At 39.3% G+C, this 19,918-nt stretch overlaps 1 protein-coding gene across 2 annotated transcripts in view; it reads left to right on the plus strand.

The window, feature by feature from the left end:
* Positions 1-19,918, plus strand: part of ITPR2 (inositol 1,4,5-trisphosphate receptor type 2) — a gene marked incomplete at its 3' end in the record, with an annotated part of 533,638 nt that overhangs the window by 311,989 nt on the left and 201,731 nt on the right. For both annotated transcript variants that reach the window (XM_079715959.1, XM_079715960.1), the window contains exon 37: positions 369-477. In XM_079715959.1, the coding sequence (XP_079572085.1) occupies positions 369-477 (109 nt within the window). The remainder of the gene's footprint in view (positions 1-368; positions 478-19,918) is intronic.

Consider the following 19,918-nt stretch of genomic DNA (forward strand, 5'->3'; position numbering starts at 1 on the left):
ATAGCAATTATTATTAATGGAAACTGGAAAGCAGCCCATTAATGCTAAGGTTCCAAAGTTGTGTACTGCTACTCTACTATACAGTTAATGTGATATAGTACATAGAAAATAATATAGTAGGACATAATATAATAAAATGTAATATACTGCAGATATTCATGTGCACTGGGATAAACTGACTATAAAACAAAGGTTTTATAATACAAAGCTTATAAGCTGAAGTATAATTTTAAAACTTTGACAACATATATCTGGTTTGCTTTATACTCTCAAATAATAGTATGATTTTTTTTCCTCTAGTATATGATGTTAGTATATAGCTTGAAGAGAAACCACTGTCCTATTAAAGTTTAATGTTTTCTTTTAAGGTTGATCAATCATACAAAGAAACTGATGGAGAAAGAAGAAAAATTGTGCATTAAAATTCTTCAAACTTTACGAGAAATGCTAGAGAAGAAAGACAGCTTTGTGGAAGAGGTATTTAAATTTTTTTCATAGTATTTGAAAATAAAATAGTATTTCTAGAATATTATAATGAATGAATTACAATAGGCTATTATATAATTCCTTGCATTACGTATTAATGGTGTTGTGTACTTAGATGAGTTAGATAATTTGAGTTTCTATGCTATTCAACTCTCATGTCTGCTTTGATTTGAGAAGGAACTAAGATTAGAATGGTCCAAGTATTTGGTTTATTTTTTATTATATTTTATCTTGATTATGTATATTTTTCTCATATAACATCAACAGACCAAGTAAATTTTTTTAACAATGAACAACTGAGATGCGTTATTAAGATTCTGTATAAAGTTCTGCTGTGTATTGAAATGGTCTGTGCATTTTGGAATATGTTGATTTTTCATTGTAAATATATGTTCATGTCATTTTCTATAATATTATGCCAAGTATTATAAAATAATACTTTTTAAAATAAATGCAACTGTAAGTTTCTATTCTTAACTGTATTAATGTAAGTATTGCACAGATGACTTTTCAGGGAATATCAGCTTATAGATAATAATTGTCAGTCTGTTATTAAAAATGACAGCTCAGTTGCTCATTAAGAGATAGCTAGCAGCATGTTTAATACCCAAGGTGATACACTTAAATATAAAATATATATCTAGTGTAGGTTTTTTTAGCTAGCTACCTTTACCCTTTACTTTTTTTTTTTTTTTTTTTTCCGGTACGCGGGCCTCTCACTGTTGTGGCCTCTCCCGTTGCGGAGCACAGGCTCCGGACGCACAGGCCCAGCGGCCATGGCTCACAGGCCCAGCCGCTCCACGGCATGTGGGATCTTCCCGGACCGGGGCACGAACCCGTGTCCCCTGCATCGGCAGGCGGACTCTCAACCACTGCGCCACAAGGGAAGCCCTACCCTTTACTTTTATGCTAGGTATCAAACATAATTTGTACCATGCTCCTTAATAATTTTTTTGGTCTGTTTCTGTAAATACTAATCATCTGCTGTGTTTAAAATTGGAAGGATTTTATTTTTATTTATTCATTTATGTATATGCTATCTAATTCCAAAAAGATTGTAGTGGTAGGGTTTTTTTTTTTAAAGTATATTAATAGAAGGGGCATAGCTTTAAAATGCAGCATCTGAATCAGATGTTTCTTCAGTAATCAAAATGACTTCAGCTTTGTGTTAGTTCATTTAATCTATATTTGAGAAACATCAAAATACAGGTGAGGTGGTCAGTGCAGTTTTAGCAAATGTTTCCGTGACATAGGACTCAAGAAATATGCTTATAAGTTTGAGTATATGGTATCCTTTAAAAAAATGGTACATAGAGTTCCTTGGGACTTTTTGTTGTTTTTCTTTGGTTCCTCAAAATATTGCTGTAGGTTGTTTGATTTGGGCTGACGTACTAGATCCTAAAGGTAGAAAAATGGGATCGTATGAGTTTTTGACAGAAGATTGAGGTTTATGATAACAGTAACTTGTGCTTAACAGGAGATACATAATAAGCCTTCCAATTTTATATAATAGATGATTATTGAATTTCTCTAAAGGAAAATAGGGAAGAAATCAAGTAAAATTTGACTCTGACTAGTCAAGAGTATTTCAGCAAATCTCCCAAACCACCCTAAAATAAATCATGCTGGCAACTGTTTCTCCTTTCCATTCCCAGGGCTGTCACTAGTTCAGGCTTTCATTTCCTCTTGTCTAGAAAACTCCAATAGCCCAGCTCCCTGAGACCTCCTGAAGGGAGGCAGGGCTGCTGTTTTCATAACTCCAAGGACACCATTCCCATCACGCATAATATGCATGGCACCCTTAGGACAGGGTCCTCAGGGAAAGGGTCAGACGAGCAAGGCTATTTGGGCTCCTTCACTCAGCTCACACACACTGTGAGCAACTATTAAGTGCCGGTTCTTGTGTCTGGGCACTGGGGAGAAGGTGACGAATGGCACAGCTTGCTAGGGGCCACCACGGGGTCCATTTCACATGCTAGTGGACTCCGGTCACAATCTGCAGAGATCACGAGAGCCTTTCAGGAACCTTCAGGGGCTCTGCACTGCCTTGGGGTTCCAGGCTCTCCATGGTGCCCCCTATGCTTCCCCCCACCCTTCCTCATCCATTAGCCTCTAGAAATCTGTGCCACTCAGTGTGCCTGCGGTGTCCCTCAGGCTTTCCCCACACTGAGCCTTGCTACATCCGTAATCAGGATTGTTAAAATCCAAACAAGCCTCAATATCCCTAGTTTTATCTTTGTGAAGGAGCTAATGAGGAGTACTTATCAATTGTTTTTGCCAGAGGTGACTACTTTCTCAATAGAATTAGCAAAATACTTTGTACCTCTCTTTTAAGACACTGTATCTGGGTGTTTTAGTTCAAGTTCCTTGTTTTATAGATGATGTCACTGAGACCAGAGAGGTTATGTGATTTGCTCAAGGTCACACGGCAGTGTCAGAACCAGGGCTTAAATTGGAACTCCTTCCTCTCTGCCTAATCTTATTTATTCGATCACAGCCAACTTTTACAAATGGTGTATATCACTATGAAGAAAGGTTAATATATTTGGTCCAGCATGTTTTAGGGTCCAGATTTTAAGTCATAGGCAGGCAGAACATAGCAGAATATAATATCCAAAATAGATAAAGGTTTAGAAAACCTCTAAGAAAATATTAAAGAATATGGAAGTGTAGTCATTAACTTAGAAAGAAAAACCTGAAAGAAACTTATAAGTATCATTTCTTAATTTCCATGTTTACTAAAGACAGAGGAAGAAAAAAAATTTTAGCTGAAAGAATTCTACATCTTAGACAACTTTTTCATTCTAAATGTTTTAGAATGAGAAGCATTTCTGCTAGTGGAAGAAGACTTTTTCCCCCCAAGAAAATTTTTTTAAAAAGCATATTAGATCCAGAATGATTCAAATACCTATGCTGGGAAAGAGACAGGCCTGGATGATCTCTACATGTTGTCAGTTGGCCCATCTTACACAGCTGGTGTTCCGTTATCTGTGCCAGTGGAGGGGACCTAAAGGACTCACCAGTCTGGGGGAAATGGGCTTGGGAAACAGATTCAGTAACTGGTCAAAGCTATTATTTTACAACTTATCGTGTATCCTCAGAAAAAAATTGTGAATATCAGTCCTGGGATAACAGGTGGTTGTGCTTTCATGATCATATTAGTTTCCTATTTATCAGAAAGTGAGTGGTTTACAACCCATGTGTTTATTATCTTATGGTTTTGGAGGTTGAAGTTTAAAATCAAGGTGTCGATTGTGTTCTTTCTGGAGACTCTAGGAGAAAATTCGTTTCTTTGCCTTTTTTAGCTTCTAGAGGCCTCCTGTGCTCCTTGGCTCATGGTTTCTCCCTCCATCTTCAAAGCCAGCAGCAGTAGTATCTTCAACTCCCCCTCCCCCTGTGCTCTCTCTCTCTCTCTCACACACACACACACATACACACACACACACACACACACACACACACACACACAGACTCCATTGTCACATCCCCTTCTCTTACTCTGACCCTCCTGCCTCCCTCTTATGAGGACTCTTATGATTGATTACATTGGAACCACCTAGATAATTCAGTATAATCTCCCCATCGAAAGATCCTTAACTGAATCACATCTGCAAAATTCAGTTGCTATGTAAGGTAACGTTCTCAGGTTCTGGTTGGTTAGGGCATAGACATCTTTGGGGAAGGCCATTATCCAGTCTCTCACAATGATCCTTTTACTGACACTGAGAAATGGCATGTAGAATGTAGATGGAGAGCTTACTTGTGGCTGATTAAAATGTAGGGCAGTTTACATGTGAATGAATATGACAAAAAATGCTTTGAATGTATAGCACTTTGCTGTTTTCAAAGTATTTTAAAATATTTTGCTACCTTTCAACCGTTCTAGGAAGCATACAAAGCAGGCAGTGTCATCTCCATTGTTGTAATGTGGAGGGACTCAGAGAATTGAATTGCACTGTTACATACATTACCTAATACGTGGTTGTCTAACGCTTAATCAGCTGGATTTCTTCTGTCTGTGTATCGAAGCATTCCCAAGAGATGTCTCAGAATTAAAACAGAAAACTCACACCAGGGTTTTTCACACAAGCTATCCAAATACTACATTTGAGACTTCACTTATTTAAATTTGAAATCTTACCTTAAAAGAAAATCTCCATTTTCATTTTTGTTTATTTGGTCTCTGATACTGGAAGTTGTGTGTGTGTGTGTCTGTGTATAGCTGGTGCAAATTTAAAAATAGAGCAATGAAGCAAATTTGCTTCATGGTTGAAACAGATGTCCTTAAAGCAATTTGCGACTTTGAGACCGAGTTTTCTGATTTTATTAGCCTTGTATGTATGATATATTAAGGAAAATCGTTATGTAACTATGTTTTATCTGGTATTTAGTCTACCTTAAAAACATTTACCATTTGTAACCCCTTTGATTACAATTCCTAAATTAATTTTACTTAATATTCTTCCTTGCTTTCGTGTTCCTTTGCACCAAAAGGATGAGAGAGAAGATGTGGGTGGCAATATCTTGAAGATTCCAAAGAATAGTATAAGTAAATGACAATTGAATTTTCTATTAGGCATGCCTGTATGAAATCCGGTGATCACCTCTGTACCGTTTGTTTGTTATAAGTTACAGTACTTATTTTTATTGAAGGTTAAAACATGAAAATTGTATATTGAAAGTTCTGAAGGGGGAAAGTTAGCTAAGTTTTATAAAAATTTTATGAAGTTTTGCTTGTTTAGGCGATTCTGGTAGAAAAGCAAAAAGTTTCAAAGGATATATATAACTCTGCCTTGGACGCTCAGTGTTCCTTTGGGATGGGCTCTGTTTGACAGGCTCCTTTAAGGTAACAACCGCAGGCATGTTTATTTGCATTTTAAAAAAATATGTATGTTGGAAAATGTGGGCGGGGAAAGAGAAGAGAAGGAATGTTTTTCAAATGGCTTTAAGACAGTATGGTTTCTAATGTTCTCCATCCTCAGCACCACGTTGTTTTACTCTTATTTCTGTGACTCTCTACCACAAAATAGAAAGACCTGTTAGGATGTGTGTGCTGCTCAACAGTGTGGCTTCATTATAGCATCACACCTTAGGTATGTGTACTTCGAGGTGTTTTAGGTCCAGGTCTGAGTCAGGGTTCACCTGAGGTAGTCAGGGTTCACCTGAGGTGGTCAGGAGATAGAAGGAGCTGGGTGGATTGGATAGAGGTGGGCTGGTGGAAGGTGGAGCAGGAAATAGGAAGAACTGGGTTCAATGGATTGGTTTGGTTTTAAGGATTTTTTTTTTTTGGTCAATTTTCTTCACCTTACACTCTTCAGTATATAATTCTATTAAGATTTATAGAGCATTACAAACTGTTCCCTCTCATAAAAAGGGAGAAACCTATAAATCATAAATAGTAAAGATGTCTATAAGATCTGATCCTGAATATGTAAAATTCATAGTTTCTGTACTGTAGAATTGGAAAAGATAATGAGTACTGAAAATATTCCCTGGTAGCCTGTGGAACTGGTGATTTACGGTCTCTTTCCTTACATTGCAGTCAAAGAAGTTGACCTATTTAGAATGCCAATCATAGCTTCCCCTGTGAATATATTCCTGTCTACCCGTAAGTTACACTGACAATACATGTAATCTACAGGACGACAAAGATGTTTAGTCAAGTTCAATATTCTTAAAGTGTTCAGGTTTGAAGAGCCATATATCCTTGGAATATTATTGCAAAGGGATCTAGAAATCACCTCTACTCTCGTGTAGTTTTATGCTCTGGTGTTTATAAAGTAATGATAGCTCGCATTTATTGGGAGCTTCCTGAAAATCAGATACTCTTCCTCTTTATATTATTTAATCTTTAACTCTTTGTCATAGGTAGTATTATATCTCTCTTTTACTGATGAAGAAACTGAGGTATAGAGTTTGAGGTCACACATCTAGTAGGTGAAGAGAGCTGGTATCCCACCCAAACATTTTGGCTCCTGAGGTCTTAACTTGCATGTCACAATCTTACAATCACAACTTACAATCACAACTCTTCTGTTTTCTCAGATATTCAAGTAAATAAAATGAAAAGTTCTTTAGTTTTGTTCTTGATTAAATTTGTATGCATGAGTACTGGAAAGCCTAAGCCATTTATTCAGTGAGCTGCTAAGGAAAGGCTTGAAGATTTTAGACTGAGCTGTTAGGGAACAATATGATACAAGAGCTGTGCAGATTTTTAAGATTTATTTTTACAGACCTACAGATCAATATCCGAGCTCCCCAAGACCCACGCTGTGATCATGGTCTGAGTTGCTAGTAGCCTGAATATTATATATAAAAGTTCTAAACAATGCTTTATAAGATGACATGGTAGATAGCCCCTTGTGGAAATGTGGCATTCAGCGAACAGCACAGCATCTGATTGAGAGCTGTGATCTTTATGAATGCCCAGGTGGGGTAGGTGATATTTACACATTGAACAATGCTGGCAGACAGAGGCTTCTTGATTTGAAAGTTGGTATGTGGATTGATACGGAATAAAGATCTTTAAGAAATGATGCCTTGAGTTATTTTTAAAATATCTTCCATCTTTTAACTCAGAAACTTACTGTCAGCTGAGTTAACTAGATTTTATTGTTTTCCTCAGCAGGAAAAAAAATCATTGTAGTTAATCTTTTATTTCTGATTTTGAGGAGCAGCAAAAAGAATGTCAGATATCTACCAAGGAACTTAACTCCTTCGTCAAATACGCAGACTTCTCAGTCCCGACAGGAATCACACTCTTGCAAATTTGTAAATTGTATCAAGCTCCTCTTATTGTAAGAGTCTGTGCAGAATCATTCACCTTCTATGCATATACTCATTTCACTTTTTAGGAGGCAGATAAACAGATTTAAGTAGAATTTTTGTACGGAGTGCACGGTAGCTTAAGAATTTGTTAATAACTGTTTTGCTAAGGGAAAATTAATTTCAGTTTTAGCATCAGCTACATTTTGTAGAATTAAAAAAAAAAACATTTTAGAGGTGAGTACAGTTTTTCCCCTATGTTCTAATGTTTTTTTTTTAAACTAGATACAATAAGTGCTGTTGCAAACCTTTTGTACTACCATTCCTGTAATGTGAGTGTGTGAGTGTGTGCGTGTATGTGTGTATTGTGTTTTAACTAGGTAACTAAATGGTTGGAAATATGAAATTATGTTGATGTCTCCTTACAGTAAGAGATCTGTTTTAGAAATATAATTGGTATACTCTTCCACTTTGGAATTTTTATTTTATATATATATATATATATATATATATATATATATATATATTTTTTTTTTTTTTTTTTTTTTTTTTTTTTTTTTTTTGCGGTAGGCGGGCCTCTCACTGTTGTGGCCTCTCCCCTTGCGGAGCACAGGCTCCGGACGCGCAGGCTCAGCGGCCATGGCTCACGGGCCTAGCCGCTCTGCGGCATGTGGGATCTTCCCAGACCGGGGCACGAACCCGTGTCCCCTGCATCGGCAGGCGGACTCTCAACCACTGCGCCACCAGGAAAGCCCTATTTTATATTTTTATCTGGACAAAAAGACTTTGACCATTCAGGTGGGCACAAAGGAAATAATTACATTTATAAATTTACTCTTTAGTTGCTGAGCTGACTTGGTCGCTTGTTAGACCATTCAAAGTGGTACGTTTGTCAGATTTACTAAAGTCATTTGTAACCTCATTATTACAAAAATTATAAAGTTCTTAATTACATCTTGCCTTTACTCTCCCACTTAAAAATCTGACATAATAACATCACTGCCTCAATGATTTTTGAGATATGCTTTGATTCTGTAGAGATCAGTGACTAAAAGATCATGTTGAAAATATTATGAATACTCAAAATTTAGCCAACTATTTATTGCCTCCAGTAGGACACTTGGTAGTTAATGGTTGTAGGTGAAAAATGGTATTGTGATTAAAAAATAAACATGGATAATATAAAAAGTAAAAAAAAAAAAGTATAAGAAAAGAATAAAAGAAAAAACACTAAAATTAATATATTACTAAACTATTGTGTTAATTCTTTCTACCTAAATCTAACCTAAACTCTTTTTCAGGATGCATTCATGATTAGTTTCTTTTAACTCCATATTATTCTAGTTTGTAATCATTTCAGCACTTATAAAATCATGTCTGTCTTGTTAGTACACTAACAAGGCCTTTTATTATCCTGCCTTCTGAAGGATTTCTTTGGTGTGTGTTGTTATTTTAACTAAATTAGAAACTCCTTGAGGATGGGTCTGATACATACGCTGAAGAAATGCACAGAAGGCCTTTCAGAGCTGAGATTCTGTAAAGGTCTAGTTCTGCATTTCTCTCCCGTCCCACTCCACACGCCATAAGTGTTGTACTAGTGAGGGCAGAGATGGGCAATCTTATTCGCTGCAGTGTTCCCCATGGCTGGCACTGTGCCCTGCACACAATCATTGTTCAATAAGTGTTTGTGGACTGACTGATTTATACATAGTAGCAATAAATGTTAGCGACTGTCTGCTAGTATAGCACATTGCCCTTCACTAGTCATGTCCAAGAAGTGGGTTCTAGAAGTATCACTTCAGTTCTACTTTGCGTCTCTTTGTAACCCAGGACATGGCAGGTTTCTTGGTACTTGGCACACCTGCAGAGTTGGGCCAGCTGCAGGGAGAGCCACATACAGCATTGAGCACTGGTGAAGGGGATTATCTTGCAGCAAATGCTTTGTCTGATGGGCTGTGTAGTCTCTGCTTGCTCTCTGGCTTGGAAGGGAAAGACCTGCGGAATCCCCAGACATAGTAACGGGGGTGCTCAGCTCAGGGAAGCTGCGGCAAAGGCAGGAAGACTGGATCTGGAGGCAAGCAAATGGGAGGAAGGTTCCGGCCACTGGGCTTCTCTCCCAGGAAGGGCCCCGCTCCCCGAGAAGGGACTGGGAAGAACAGGCAAGGAACTTAGGCCACACAAGAAGGGGGAAGAGCCCACTGTGTAGCCAGGAGAACCTGAGAGCAACTGGGGCTCTGCAGAGCCCCTGCTGAACTGGTCACTGAGCTTGTCAGGTTAACTAGTGTAAGTAGCTGTAGAGGCCACTAACTGTTGATCTCGAGCAGCACTAGGATCTCCTGCCACGGGACAGAATTGGTGTTTGGAACTGTTCTGCTGTTACCACCGTAACGAGGAAGAGGGATGTAAAGGCTTGAAGCAGATCGGGCCGGAGACATTTTACTTTTTCCGTCTGATACCTTCATCTCTGGACTACTATTTGAACAGGTCCTCACAGAGGAGATACCCGACCTAGTATATGAGGCACTAAAACCACATTATTGTCCTTGCTGTTACTTAACTATTGTTGATTGTGCATCTCTAAAGAAGCCATTTGCAAAGTAACAATGTGTCTGTGGGCATTTGGAGCCTCACAATAACTCTCTGAGGTAGGAAAATATTTTTTAATCTCCATTTTATAGATAAGAAAACTGAGGCCCAGAGTGTGGAATGATCTGGTAACAATCATGATTCATAAGTAGCAGAGCTAGGATGAATCAAGGTGTTCTGATTCTACTCTGTATATGATCTACTCTATAAATGATCGTTTAAATTTGATTTCACCTTGTGAAACCACCTCTTTCAGACTTGCAGTTCTTTTACTACCTCTAGAAACCTAAAGGTTCAAACAATCTTGAAAAAAACAATTTAAAAGGGAAATGTATTCTCATTCTTTTTAAGGTGCATATTCTAAATAATAGCAATAGCTATAACTTCTGTGGTGTTTACTATATAGTAAAAGCCAGGTGCTTGTATAAATGCTTTACAGTGTTAATTCGTTTAACCTCCGTAACAACACACTGAGGAAACTGCAGCACAGAAAGGTTACGGAACTTGTCCGAGGTCACACAGCAAAAAAATGATGGAGCTAGGATGAAAACTCAGGCCTCTGGCTCCAGAGCCCATGTTTGCAATCACTGCGGGAGGCTGCCTTTCATTCTAGTCTGGTATCAACTTACAAAGCCACAAGAACGTCACTCATAGCTGTCAGAGGAAAACTATTTTCTTGTTGCAAGTAACACAAACAACCTTAAGATATTTCTTCTTGTGTTTAATGATTTTGAACAGCTACCATTTGCTGATTTCTTCAGGGTAGGCTCGGTTTTTGCACATTCCATCTGGTACTTGAAACTCTCAAGCATTTTTGGATAAATCTTGGTTACTTACACCAGAACAGCATACAACATTTTGAATATTTGCAGATTGCTCAGTGCGATGTTAGGTTTATCTTTTCTCAGTTGTTCTTAGCCTTTGGCTGAGTTTTTAATTAAAACTCAAATTAGAGACTCTACTAGTTCTGCAGCCACGGAGTAGGGAAAACAGACATGATGTGTTAATGAACACATCCTGGCAGCTTGGTTTAATGAGTTGGTGGCACAAAAAAATCTAAGTGAGAGCATGTGACAGTTAAAATCAAATCGAATGCTTGTAATTAATATCAGATAGATGGAATAATATTGATGATTCTAACTCAGAGACATGTACTTGTAAATTTCCATCCCAGGTATTGAGTCAATTTCTCTTTCTCTCAAAATGCCAGAGTATGTTCATATAGTAACCGGAGATGTGCTTGCCAGAAGGTATGTGGTAACCAGCAGTAATCTCACACTTGGGCGTACCTTTGAGAAGGATGCTTTCTTTAGGCTTCTCATCATCTTCCACCATGGTGCACGCAGTCATTTATTCATTCAACAAATGGGCTACACCATATGTAGAGTCAGCTGAGATTCCCTGTCCCCTTGGCAGAGTTAGATAAGACCTCTGGCTGTTTGCCAATTGCCCACTCTCTTGAAAGAGACCTGTCAATTCCATATGCTTTTGCCATTCAGGGCACAAAGTGTAAACACAAAGCCCTGCCTCCAGTCCTGGTCCCGCTGCTGTCTCCGTGGCATTGCCCATCTCCTTGCCCTGACCTTGCTATTTCTCTCCTCCTCGGTCTCCCAGGCTCTTCCTCTCCACTCTGTCCCTCTCAGAGGTGCTCCTATGTCATTATCTTCTCTATGTGTTCCCTCCACCTTCTTTTCTTAAAATTATTGATTGATTGATTGATTGATGTATAGTTGATTTACAATGTTGTGTCAATTTCTGCTGTTCAGCAGTGATTCTGTTTTTTATATATATATATATATATATATATATATATATATATATATACATACATACATACATTCTATTTTATATTCTTTTCCATTATGGTTTATCCCAGGATATTGAAGATAGTTACCTGTGCTCTACAGTAGGACCTTGTTGTTTATCCATTCTCTATATAATAGTTTGCATCTGCTAACCCCAAACTCCCAGTCCATCCCCCACTTTCTTACTTTAAATGAAGAATCACTCTCCCTGAGGCCACCCCTCTTTGTCAGCAGCCCTGTGGATTAGAGCTTTTCTCTCATACCCACTGTGTGAAGAGGCTTTGTCTTCTTGCTCTTTTCTCCTGGTTACTTCTAGACCAATTCCTCTGCTGTCTTTTAAAATCTGAGGCCCGGGCTTCCCTGGTGGCGCAGTGGTTGAGAGTCCGCCTGCCGATGCAGGGGACACGGGTTTGTGCCCCGGTCCGGGAAGATGCCACATGCAGCGGAGCGGCTGGGCCCGTGAGCTATGGCCGCTGAGCCTGTGCATCCGGAGCCTGTGCTCCGCAACGGGAGAGGCCACAACAGTGAGAGGCCCACGTACCACAAAAAATAATAATAATAAAATAAAATAAAATAAAATCTGAGGCCCTCTGACTCCATCACCCTGGCTCTGCCAGCATTCCAGTCCCTCCCTCTCAGCTCTCTGAGACTTTGGAACCTGGCTCCCATTCTGTGTCCCCACCCCCAGACCTGCCATCACTGGGGCAGCTTCAGTCCACGTGGGCCGTGCATCCAACACTCTGGCCTCTCAGGCCCTTGACCCCTGCATTTGCACTGACCTCCTCCCCTCCACACCCATCACTGACTTCCTTGGCAACATTTTGGAAGTTTTTATCACCAGGAACCGCTTCTTCCCCACAATAATGAATTCAGACATCCTGTTGGCTGCCCTTTCCTCTCTCCTATTCAGCTTGCTTATTTAACTACACCCATTATGACTGTCCTTTGACCTAATCAGAACCACTGACCCCTCTAATTTCCCAGTTGCCCAGCTTGCTCCCTTCCTCTGCCTGTTAACTCAAAATGTCATTGTCACAAGCCCAACTGTTGAGCAGCTGTTTAAGGCGGGCCACTAACAAGCAGTCCTCACAAAACAGCATGGAAGGCTGGAGAGTGGTTCCCCGTGAGAGAATTGGAGTACTGTTGCCAAAAGGTTGGGGAAGGGTGCCAGGAGGGCCAAAACAACCGATGACCACTCCAGTTTCTTCTGCAATTTCTGCTTCTTGACAGATTGAGTAATTTAGATTATTTAAGTTGTTTGGCTGATTTTCTATTCATGCTCCACCTAACTGTATATGCCACGTCTTTCCAAGTGAAACCAGAATTCTTGGCTCAAAGTTCCCTGACAGAAAAGCTTCTACTTCACTATATACACATGCACTCCGTGTTCTCCAGAATTGAAATGGCTGAGGATATCTTTTCTCAGGCTGAGAAAACATATGGACAAGAGTTTGCTACTTCTTGTAGTGTGTAGCCTTTTGACAAGACATCTGCTGTAACATTTTTTGCTCTTGGATCATAGACTGTTGTTTGCCAATTGTTTTCATAAATATTAATCTTTGAAATCTTGACTGACATCTAAGTTGTTCTTTTTGGATTCTTTTCTTCTTTATATGCACCATCTTTAAATAATTGTGTCACAATATAACAACAACAAAAATAGGTTTTTCTTATGAAAAATTCCTACTTTAAAATCAAGGGCTAAAAGTCCTAATTCAGTAACTTACATGTTTTTTTTTTTTTTTTACATTTGAATTCTCCCTCCTTTTCCTTTACTTAACTAAATGTATTGCCATTGGAATAACGCTTCCGCATTAGTTTTGCGAAAAGTAGTCTTTCACTTCAGCCCTTGAAAGCCCCTCAGGAAGACATTGAAACTCAAATCCCCCAGACATTTGACTGAGTCCCAGGGTTGGTAACTACACCTTCTTTGTCTGAAACTATGAACTTGAGAACCAGATCATGATCATAAACTGGGCTACAAATAGCGTATTTGAGATGTTCACTAATGGTCTTAATTTCTAATCATACCTTTGCATGAGAAGATAATTGACAAGGCTGTGATGGAAGATACAGTGAGCACAACTTCCACCCTAGGGCCTTATCTAGTGACTGTTGATCAAGTTTTCCTGGACCTGGGTGGCCTCTACCATGCTCTACGTAATGAGTGGAAAGCAGTGTGCATGCTCCATGCAGCTTTTAGGCTCATTTTTATTACGCATGATAGTTTCTGATGTATTGTACTGTTAACTCTGGGGATCAGTAATTCAGTCCACTTTAAGTTGTTTCATTTATTCCTCAATTAATAAAACATTTTTAAAAATTTTATTGGAGTATAGTTGATTTACAATGTTGTATTAATTTCTGCTGTACAATAAAGTGATTCAGTTATATATATATATATATTCTTTTTCATATTCTTTTCCATTATGGTTTATCACAGGATATTTAATAGAGTTCCCTGTGTTATACAGTAGGACCTTGTTGTTTGTCCATTCTCTATATAATAGTTTGCATCTGCTTACCCCAAACTCCCACTCCATCCCTCCCCTACCTACCTCCCCTCCCCCTTGGCAACCACAAGTCTGTTCTCTATGTCTGTGAGTTTGTTTCTGTTTCGTAGATAAGTTCATTTGTGTCATATTTTAGATTCCATATATAAGTGATATCATATGACATTTGTCTTTCTCTTTCTGACTGACTTCACTTAGTATGATCATCTCTGGGTCCATCCATGTTGCTGCAAATGGCATTATTTCATTCTTTGTTATGGCTGAGTAGAATTCCATTGTATTGGATTGGCCAAAAAGTTCATTCGGGTTTTTCGTAAGATGTTACAGAAAAACCTGAGTGGGCTTCTTGGCCAACCCAATATACATGTACCACATCTTCTTTATCAATTCATCTGTCAAGGGACATTTAGGTTGTTTTCATGTCTTAGCTATTGTGAACAGTGTTGCTATGAACATTGGGGTGCATGTATCTTTTCGAATTATGGTTTTCTCCAGATATAGGCCCAGGAGTGGGATTGGTGGATCATATGGCAACTCTATTTTTAGTTTTCTGAGGAACCTCCATACTGAATAAAACATTTTTTTAATCATAAGAATGAAAAGCCTCCATGGAATCAGGCTCCCTGACTTCAGACTATACTATAAAGCTACAGTAATCAAGACAGTATGGTACTGGCACAAAAACAGAAAGATAGATCAATGGAATAGGATAGAAAGCCCAGAGATAAACCCACACACATATGGTCATCTTATCTTTGATAAAGGAGGCAGGAATGTACAGTGGAGAAAGGACAGCCTCTTCAATAAGTGGTGCTGGGAAAACTGGACAGGTACATGTAAAAGTATGAGATTAGATCACTCCCTAACACCGTACACAAAAATAAGCTCAAAATGGATTAAAGACTTAAATGTAAGGCCAGAAACTATCAAACTCTTAGAGGAAAACATAGGCAGAACACTCTATGACATAAATCACAGCAAGATCCTTTTTGACCCACCTCCTAGAGAAATGGAAATAAAAACAAAAATAAACAAATGGGACCTAATGAAACTTCAAAGCTTTTGCACAGCAAAGGAGACCATAAACAAGACCAAAAGACAACCCTCAGAATGGAAAAAATATTTACAAATGAAGCAACTGACAAAGGATTAATCTCTAAAATTTATAAGCAGCTCATGCAGCTCAATAACAAAAAAACAAACAACCCAATCCAAAAATGGGCAGAAGACCTAAATAGACATTTCTCCAAAGAAGATATACAGACTGCCAACAAACACATGAAAGAATGCTCAACATCATTAATCATTAGAGAAATGCAAATCAAAACTACAATGAGATATCATCTCACACCAGTCAGAATGGCCATCATCAAAAAATCTAGAAACAATAAATGCTGGAGAGGGTGTGGAGAAAAGGGAACACTTTTGCCCTGCTGGTGGGAATGTGAATTGGTACAGCCACTATGGAGAACAGTATGCAGGTTCCTTAAAAAACTACAAGTAGAACTACCATATGACCCAGCAATCCCACTACTGGGCATATACCCTGAGAAAACCATAATTCAAAAAGAGTCATGTACCAAAATGTTCATTGCAGCCCTATTTACAATAGCCCGGAGATGGAAACAACCTAAGTGTCCATCATTGGATGAATGGATAAAGAAGATGTGGCACATATATACAATGGAATATTACTCAGCCATAAAAAGAAATGAAATTGAGCTATTTGTAATGAGGTGGATGGACCTAGAGTCTGTCATACAGAGTGAAGTAAGTCAGAAAGAGAAAGACAAATACCATATGTTAACACATATATATGGAATTTAAGAAAAAAAAATGTCATGAAGAACCTAGGGGTAAGACAGGAATAAAGACAGACCTACTAGAGACTGGTCTTGAGGATACGGGGAGGGGGAAGGGTAAGCTGTGACAAAGCGTGAGAGAGGCATGGACATATGTACACTACCAAATGTAAGGTAGATAGCTAGTGGGAAGCAGCCGCATAGCACAGGGAGATCAGCTCGGTGCTTTGTGACGGCCTGGAGGGGTGGGATAGGGAGGGTGGGAGGGAGACGCAAGAGGGAAGAGATATGGGAACATATGTATATGTATAGCTGATTCACTTTGTTATAAAGCAGAAACTAACACACCATTGTAAAGCAATTATACTCCAATAAAGATGTAAAAAAAAAAAAAAAAGAATGAAAAGCCTCCATAGAGATACCTGATCTTAAGGCCTATTACGAAAGAGTTATCTGTGTGTTAAGCCAGTATGCCAAACACAGCAGGAGACTCATTTTAAGGGGAACCTATTTGTTCACAGTGCTGTGGGATCTTCTCTTCCTTAATAAACTACCTGTTCAACATTGAATTTAATCTGCTTTTAAAAATGACATTGAATTTAATCTGTTTTTAAAAATAGCTTGCAAGGGCTTCCCTGGTGGCGCAGTGGTTGAGAACCCGGTCCGGGAAGATCCCACATGCCGTGGAGTGGCTGGGCCCGTGAGCCATGGCCGTTGAGCCTGCGCGTCCAGAGCCTGTGCTCCGCAACGGGAGAGGCCACAACAGCGTGAGGCCCACATACCGCAAAAAAAAAAAAAAAATAGCTTGCACGATCTCATTACAAGATCTTGCGAAGAATACTGCATTCTCATGTTTTCATAAGAGTATTTCTTTCTCTCATTTTTTAAGCCAGAATACTCTATTTTTAAAGCAGAGTTAATAAATTGGAAAATATAGTAACTCACTGATGTGCGATGAAATTGTTTCCTCAGCTCTATCTAGAATGACGTAAAAATTAGAGTAGAAGAGATTTTTACATTGTGCCATCCTAAGGGGTGTGTCAGGGTCTGGGAATGTATCTCACAGTTGAGATCAAGCACAGTTCCCTCTGAGGTCTGTTGGCAAGAGTCAGCTCTCCTCAACCTCCAAAGTTTCCTGAAAGTAAAACGAGATTCACACGGTTGCATACCATCCCGCTGATTCTTGCCAGGGATACTTTCTGGAAAGAGCATACTGAATATGTCTGCTGTGCCTGTATTTTAGGGAGAAAAGAAAATCTCACACAACTTGGGACCTATTCCATCTACTCCAGGAAGTTGAGGATTAGATGAAGGGCCTGCCGCAGGGAGGCCTCTGCCACGGCGGCCAGGGATTCCACGCAGCTGAGGGATGGGTGTTGAGCGGTGTTCCTCTGGGTCAGGGATTAGGCACCAGAGGGAGGATTATTTGGAGAAAAGCCTGGCCTCACTTGTGTTTTTTTTGTTTTTTTTTTAAGAGTACAAATCAGATTTTTATTGTTTCATTGCATTTTCAAAATCCATATATTTTGTATACTCTGCAAATCTTCTGTATGTTCTACCCATGTGCCTGGCCTCACTTGTACCATTTTAGTCAGATAACCACACCTCCTGAGAATGTGCCACAAGCTGCATTATACTCTGTGGTAAAATACTAAGGATTGACACGATACCACCTGCATTAATTTTCTTGGGCTGTCATAACAAAGTACCACAGACTGGTAAACAACAGAAATTAACTTTTTCAGAGCTCTGGACGCGAGATGTCCAGAGATCACAGTTTTGGGGAAGTTGTTTCTTTCTGAGGACTGTGAGGGAAAGGTCTCTTCCAGACCTCTCTCCTTGCTTGTAGATGACCGTCTCCTCCCTCACGTCTTTACATGGCCTTCCCTTTGTACACATGTCTGTCTCCAAATCTCCTCTTCATATAAAAGATACCAATCCTATTGGATTAGGGCCCACCCTAGCAACCTTGTTTTAATTCACTCACCTTTTTAAAGCCCGAACCTCCAAGTATGGTTCTATTCTAAGGTAATGGGAGTTAGGACTCCAACTATGAACTTTTGGGTGACGTGGTCAGCCTGTATTACCACCTTGGACTTTACTCATAGATAAGACGTGTATAAACGTTTTTTGTGTATGCTTCTCTTTTGCTCATTTGGTCTAGGGCAGCCAAAATGGACTGAGCAGATTGCTGGCATCTACAAGCAGAGATTTAGGAAGTTATTTTTTTGTTTTATTTTGTTTGTTTGTTTGTTTTTGCGGTAGGCGGGCCTCTTACTGTTGTGGCCTCTCCTGTTGCAGAGCACAGGCTCCGGACGCGCAGGCTCAGCGGCCATGGCTCACGGGCCCAGCCGTTCCGCGGCACTCGGGATCTTCCCGGACTGGGGCACGAACCCGTGTCCCCTGCATCGGCAGGCGGACTCTCAACCATTGCACCACCAGGGAAGCCCTAGGAAGTTATTTTTAAACATTATTTAAATCAGTCAAAACCAACAAAGAAACGTAGGAAAAAGACTTTGCTTTCCTCTTGTTTTGTATCTTGGATTAATGTTGAAAGAAAACCGTTGATTGGCATAAAAATTCCAGTGATGCTGGGAAGTACATGGATAGATGTTTGAGTATAAAATTGAATCACTATATAGATCTGACTGGTTCTGAGAACACAAAATGGGAAAATTTTTAAATTTGATAGAATTTAATGTTTGTGATAGCCTTTAGCCTTGGCCTGACTTTCAAAAGCATAGTCCAGTTTTTTTTCTTGGGCACTTTTGACAGTGTTTCAGCACAATCACAAAGAATTGGAAGTTTCAGATATGATCTTTGGAGTTTCTCTATTTGCTCCAAATTAAATTAAAGAATTATTCTGGAATATCATTTTAACAATTTATCATTCTGGTACTCTCATAAAAAATACACACTTAAAATCCTTCATTGAAAAATATACCTTTTCTAGATGACGGGTTTCCTACTATTTGTAAACCACACATGCACAATTTTATTTACTTTGATAAGTGATCAGTTTTTTAAATGGTTATTTCTAGTACTCACATAAAGATAAAGCAAGTTTTTTTAATAAATTTATTTATTTTATTTTATTTATTTTTGGCTGCGTTGGGTCTTCATTGCTGCTTGTGGGTTTTCTCTAGTTGCGGTGGCTACTCTTCATTGCGGTGCGTGGGCCTCTCATTGCAGGGGCTTCTCTTGTTGCAGAGCGCGGGCTCTAGGCGCATAGGCTTCAGTAGTTGTGGCACGCAGGCTCTAGAGCGCAGGCTCAGTAGTCGTGGCTCGCGGACTCAGTAGTTGTGGCACATGGGCTCTAGGGCTGGTGGGCTCAGTAGTTGTGGCTCACGGGCTCTAGAGCGCAGGCTCAGTAGTTGTGGCGCACAGGCTTAGTTGATCTGCGGCATGTGGGATCTTCTTGGACCGGGGCTCGAACCCATGTCCCCTGCACTGGCAGGTGGATTCTCAACCACTGCGCCACCAGGGAAGCCCAGATAAAGTAAATTTTAAAAAACATAACACAGCCAGGAGCACTACTTTTAGCCTAGCCTCAATGCCTTATTCCTTGTGCTTGTATGTGGGAGGAAGTGATAAGTTCTCCTTATTTTAAGAAAGAAAATGACTCAGGTCATAGTATTACTTTTGTAAATTTCCTGGTTTATAGAACATTTTTCTGATAGATTAAAGCAGTGCTACTTTATTTTCTTAGGTGTAAAGTTTTTCTTTTTGTATATTTAAAATCAAGTCTCTCATTATAACAAATGTAAGGTAAGTAGTATCAGAAAAATACTTCAAGACACATTCACACAATAATTTCTTCTGTTTGTAAACAAGTGACTGTATAGCTAAATTAAGATTTTTGATCATTTTTGTTTTGATTTTTGTTGTCATCTCTCCCATGGGATTTTAAATGGTTACTTCACTAACTGCACAAGAGCAGGGAATTTTCTTGGATCATTCA

This window comes from Hyperoodon ampullatus, assembly GCF_949752795.1.
Source record: "Hyperoodon ampullatus genome assembly, chromosome: 11".
Lineage (NCBI taxonomy): Eukaryota > Metazoa > Chordata > Mammalia > Artiodactyla > Ziphiidae > Hyperoodon > Hyperoodon ampullatus.